Below are 5,385 nucleotides of genomic sequence, written 5' to 3'. Positions count from 1 at the left end.
TCTCCCCTCTCCCTCCCCCTCTCCCCCTCTCCCTCCCTCCCCCTCTCCCCCCCTCCCTCCCTCCCCCTCTCTCTCCCCCTCTCTCTCTCTCCCCCCCCTCGTCCTTGCACCAGGGAAGGCCTCTCAGATCTCTTAGGTGAGATTTCACTCCAGGTCTCTGACCAAAACTCAGCAGCAACCAAAAATAATCCCGCCCTCAGGAAAATCCATGCCTAGCTTTAAATTGAGGCCTGAGAGAGAAGTTGGGGCAGGGCATATACACAGGGAGGGCAGAGGTGGCCAGTTACTAGCATGCATCTATAGTCACTCTACTGAATGCAGCAGGGATACTTTTGATAGCAATCAGTGGAACTATGATTTGAATCTGACTCTTGCGCCCACTGTATATATATTTTATTCATGCAATTTATATACTGCCATTCCCCCAGAAAAGGCTTACAGCAGCTTACAGCAAAGGAAACAGAATAATTTACAAGGGCAACGAGAATAATTTAGACAAAATTCTATTCTAATAAAGGGCTTAGTCTATCTGTCTGTCTGTAACAATTTTGACCAAGCGCTCAGGCTGTTCTCCAGTGGGGAAAAGTGGCAGGGTGGGGGGGGCTTGGAGGGCAGTGGGGAACTCTGTGGCCAGATGGCAGCACTGGGGCCGGTACCTGTGCTCTGGGGGCTGAGCAGCCAGGAGATGCTGTGGGGGCAAGGTAGGGGGGAGGAAGGAGGAGGAGGGGGCCATGGCCAGGCTGCCTGGTGCAGCAGCCTCATCCCAAGGCACGGGCTGCCACAAGCCCCCCTCCTCTTCCCTCAGCCCGCCCTGGGGCCAGACATACTCCACTGCCACCTGCATGAATCGGTGCCACTGTGCTCCGGCTCAGTCAGGATGGGGACAGCTGGGGCACCTCCAGCAGGGCTGGAGGGGCAGGGGGCTGCGGGTCAGGAGTGAGGGGCACTGGGGTGGGAGCAGGGGCTGTGGGTTGGGAGTGCAGGGGGCACTGGCAGTGCCAGGGGGCTGCGGTTCAGGAGTGAGGGGCACCAGCACGTCCCAGGGGGCCAGGGTACTGCAGTTTGGTGAGGGAGGGGCACTGGGGTCAGTGGATTGGCAGTGAGGGGCAACAGAACGGGCAGGGGCAGGGCCATCCTTTGGGACCAGCCATGTAAACACTCCTTTGAAATCCGTCATTCATGATGGGCATTTGGCTAGTATAATATAAAATATTTAAAAATGTACAATAAACTAGAAAAGAATTTACAATTGTATCCTAATACCTAGGCGTAATGAAATTTGAAATGATATGGGATACAAGTAATTTTGGGAAGGTAGGTGAATCACTTCCTTGATCACCCCAGAAAGAAATCAGGAGACCTATAGCCAAGAATTTACAAGCCCTGGGAACTGACACTAGGCTATCTTAATTTCTCCTGCAACAAGCTAAAGTTGTCACAGAACAGCAGTGCAATGTATTGCATTCAGTCGCATTACTACCAACTCTTACGCTTCACAATACAGTAGCGCCCGTCAGCTCCAGTCAAGGCCCCGTTGCTCTGGGCACTACACATGCACACATCACAAAAGGCAGTCCATCACACAGAGTTCATAACACAGAGTTTACTTTCTATTCAGAAAGGGATCTTTGCAGTGCACAGCTGAGATTAGGCATTTAATGTAGATCTGGTCTAAAATGGATTTTTCCTCTTTAGCAAAAATCGGAATTCTCAAATATTTAAAAGACCCCCCTAACACTTTCAAATCAACAAGACTGCACGTCACTGTGGGACTTGTAGCTTCAGCACATCAGGCCCCTGCTCTTCACTGAGCTGGGCTTCCTGCTCAGTTACATCTCCCATAACACGTCACAGTTGGCCTCTTTTATAGACAAGGTGCATTATGGGTAGGGGTCACAAGGCTGGCTGCCGTTTTCATGGGCTCATCATGACAGGGCCCCACGCCTCTGGCTTAGGGGCCCTGGTGGCTCAGCTCTGGCTACAGATTGGTGGAGAGGGCTGTCCATCATATAGACCCTTCCCGCTGTTGATCTCCCCTGATGAGTTTGTAGGCAGCCACCAGGTCCCCCCTCAGCCTCCTCTTGCTGAGGCTGAACAGGTTCAGGTCCCTCAGTCTCTCCTCGTAGGGCCTGTCCTGCTGCCCTCTCACCAAGCGGGTGACCCTCCTCTGGACCCTCTCCAGGCTGGCCACATCTCTCTTGAAATGCGGTGCCTAGTACTGGACGCAGTACTCCAACTGCGGCCTGACCAAAGTTGCATAGAGGGGGAGGATCACCTCTCTGGACCAGCTTGAGATGCACCTTTGGATGCATGACAAGTTATAGCCAGCCTTGCCGGCTGCGGTCTGGCATTCGCGGCTCATGTTCATCTTGGAGTCAATAATGACTCCAAGATCCCTTTCCGCCTCTGTGCTTTCAAGAGGGGAACTCCCCAGCCTGTAGGTATGCTGTGTTATGTGGCCCCACCCCTCACTGCTGATTGGTGGAGGGGGGGGGCACAAGACAGGCAGCCCTGTCCACTAATCAGTGGTGAGAAATGGGTGTGGCAGCCATCTTGCCTGCTTCCCCCCTCCTCACCCAAGGTCTGGCCACAGTGGCCACAAGTACTGCTAGCTGCCACTGGGGAGCCAGCATTGTATTTTTAGTAAGTCATCCCCCACCCTTGCCCCCCACTGGATTTCATGGAAATTGCCTGATTTTGTAATTTCCATTAAATCTATAAAATTGCAATTTGAATAGTTCCTTAATTATGAGTGCCTCTAGCCATGGACTGTCCTGGAAGATATAGTCTGATAAATCATAAACTTAAAGGACTGAAAAAATTAGTGCCTGGTAACTACAGACTCTCACCTGTTTCTTTAACTTTGTGTTCTTTTTCCCCTCCATAGAAGTTTCTGTCAAACCAAATTCTTGATATCCATGCTTATTGGCTGGGCCTATCTGACGAAGATGAGGAAGGATACTGGCACTGGGTTGATGGCACTTCCTTAACCCTCAAGTAAGTCCTTTTTATTTGGCATCTGTGGAAAGTGAGCTGTTCCACAGAGTCAGGCAATTCTGCTTTCTCCCTTCTGCTGAAAGACACTGAGACACGAAGTATTTACAACAGCTTGAGTTTATCTCCCTCTGGTAATTGAACCACATAAGATCTGAGGTCCTCTTTTATCACCAAAAGAGCATCCTACCACGTTAGCACAAAACAAAACGCACATTGAATCTTTTGCCCAGTTCTGGTCCCCACATCTCGGAAAGGAAACAGAAGAACTAGAGACGATCCAGACAAGGGCAACATGGATGATCAGTGCTATGGAGGATCTTCCATTTGAGGAGAGACTAAAGAGGTTGGGCCCAGCTCGAGAGCAATCTTCCTTCTAGAATGCTTAATACTATGAACAAGCCCTGCATCCTCTGACCATGGATAATCCCAGCTCTGGGGTCTCCAACTCAGTGGCAGTTCAGGCATGGCATTTGCAGATGAGTCTGGGGCTCAAGTCACCTCAAGATACATTAACAAACTATGGTAGAGATCATCCAGGAATCAAGGGATTGCCGATGATGACAACAGTAGTTCAGGAAGAACTCAACAGAGATTGTCTGCATCTAATGAACAACTGTTTTCCTCCATCAGAAGTGCTGGTTCATCAAAATCAAACTGTTCAGCCGAGCAGGATTTCAGCAGAGTTTCCCCAATCAGCTCTAGCAACGTGTTCTAGGACATACTGGAGTGACCTACAAGCAAGACTATGGGGTTCTAACTCCATCTCTGTAATGGGAGATGTGTTAGTGGTTAGATTCACTAGACCAGAAGTTAGGATTCCTAGGTTCTAGTCCAGTGCTGGTAAGGAATTGCTCCGGGGTGGTCAGAACAAAGAAGCTAGGAACCAGGATTCCTGGGTTCCATGGCCAGCTTTTCCATTGAGCTCTGGCAGACCTTGAGGCCATCTGTCCTTTTGTTTCTACACTAGCAAAATAAACTGAGAATGGATCTCTTCCATCTCCAGAACAAAAAATGAATGGGCCAACTTCTCACTATCCAGTTGCCATCACCAACCTACCACAGCTCTGCACTGTGGGATCCAGCTTTAGGACCATTTGGGGTCAGATTAGTCCATGTCCCAGCTGATGTGTCAGATTAGCAGGCTGGTTAGTGCCCACTGATATCTGTGATGTAGATGCCTGTCCTTTAGGAGCTGGCACAGTTCATACCACCGTTTTAAAAGTGGGGTAGAAGAACTGCTTTTTAATCCAATGTGCTGGTGCCCATCCCCTTTTTAAATTCCAGATTTACTGCTAACCACAAGGTCTCTGGCCTCTTTCTCAGGTTCTGGAACAAGGGAGAACCCAATGATGCAGGACGACATGGTGAGGACTGTGCCACCCTTCTGGATGGAGGAAAATGGAATGATGCTCCCTGCCATGGAGAGGAATACTGGATTTGTGAACAGAAATGTGAACCGGATCTTTGAATTTATAGAAGGGAGGGGAATGACTGAATGTAAAATGAAACCCAGGCACAGTTGCTAAAAATGTACATCTGTTAAGGCTTGGGGGCTATTGCAAGGCTTTGAGTTTATCAGACATAACCCTGAAAAGCAGGGTTAGAAAAACTGATAGACTGGTATTTATTATTTAATTTGTTTCCCTAGCCCACTGGACCCAACAGCAAAAGCATTTCCTATGATCTAGGATGCAGGATCTGACATTGCATGTGGTCCTCACATGGGGGATACAATTGCTAAGCATAGTAGATCTCATTGGCTCCATATCCATCCTGGCACTGGCCTGAATACTGATCTCAGATGCACCACTGTAAATGCAAAAATGGAACTGACTCCATTGGAATAATTCTCTATTGGTGAGAAAGATACAATCAGGCCCTTCCAACTAAAGTGTCCTTTTATAAATATCACCCACCAGCTCTGCTAGGAGGAAAAATACTTGTTTGTAAGGAACAGGATTGAGACAGAGGGAATGGGTTCAGTTCCCAGCTCTGTCACCATCCCATTGTATGCCTATGGGAAAACCAGTTCATTTCCCTGGGCCTCGGTTTTCTCATCTGCAAAATGGGGATAATTCTGCTTTTGTCCATCTTGTCCATTACAATATAAGCTTCTGGGGTCAGGAGCTGTTTCCAATTTTCCCTTTGCAGTGCTCGGCACAGAGGGGCCCCAAATGCCAAATGGGGCCTCCAGGTGAATTACTGCATCAGTGTGCCCCAGGATCAGAGATTTCCATCTTTTGGGAACATACGTTCCTGGGTTTTAATGATCCAAAGTCTATTTTTGTTCACTGAATTCCCCTTTCTCCATAATATTCCAGTCACGCTCCTCTCGCAGGAATCGATTCTGTGGAGAGCAGCAAGATAATAAATTTACCTGCCTTACAA

General features: G+C 48.8%; 1 protein-coding gene across 1 annotated transcript in view; it reads left to right on the top strand.

Annotated features, from left to right (window-relative positions):
• The window catches only part of LOC102567684 (C-type lectin domain family 4 member M), a 26,366-nt gene extending 20,981 nt beyond the window's left edge, over nt 1–5,385 (top strand). Inside the window, exons 14-15 of the mRNA XM_006265625.4 lie at nt 2,888–2,997; nt 4,321–5,385. Of these exons, the coding sequence (XP_006265687.1) occupies nt 2,888–2,997; nt 4,321–4,465 (255 nt within the window). The 3' untranslated portion in view covers nt 4,466–5,385. The remainder of the gene's footprint in view (nt 1–2,887; nt 2,998–4,320) is intronic.

The sequence above is a fragment of the Alligator mississippiensis genome, chromosome 8 (genome assembly GCF_030867095.1).
Source record: "Alligator mississippiensis isolate rAllMis1 chromosome 8, rAllMis1, whole genome shotgun sequence".
In the NCBI taxonomy this organism is placed as follows: Eukaryota; Metazoa; Chordata; order Crocodylia; family Alligatoridae; genus Alligator; species Alligator mississippiensis.
This window is presented reverse-complemented; position numbering and strand designations above follow the sequence as displayed.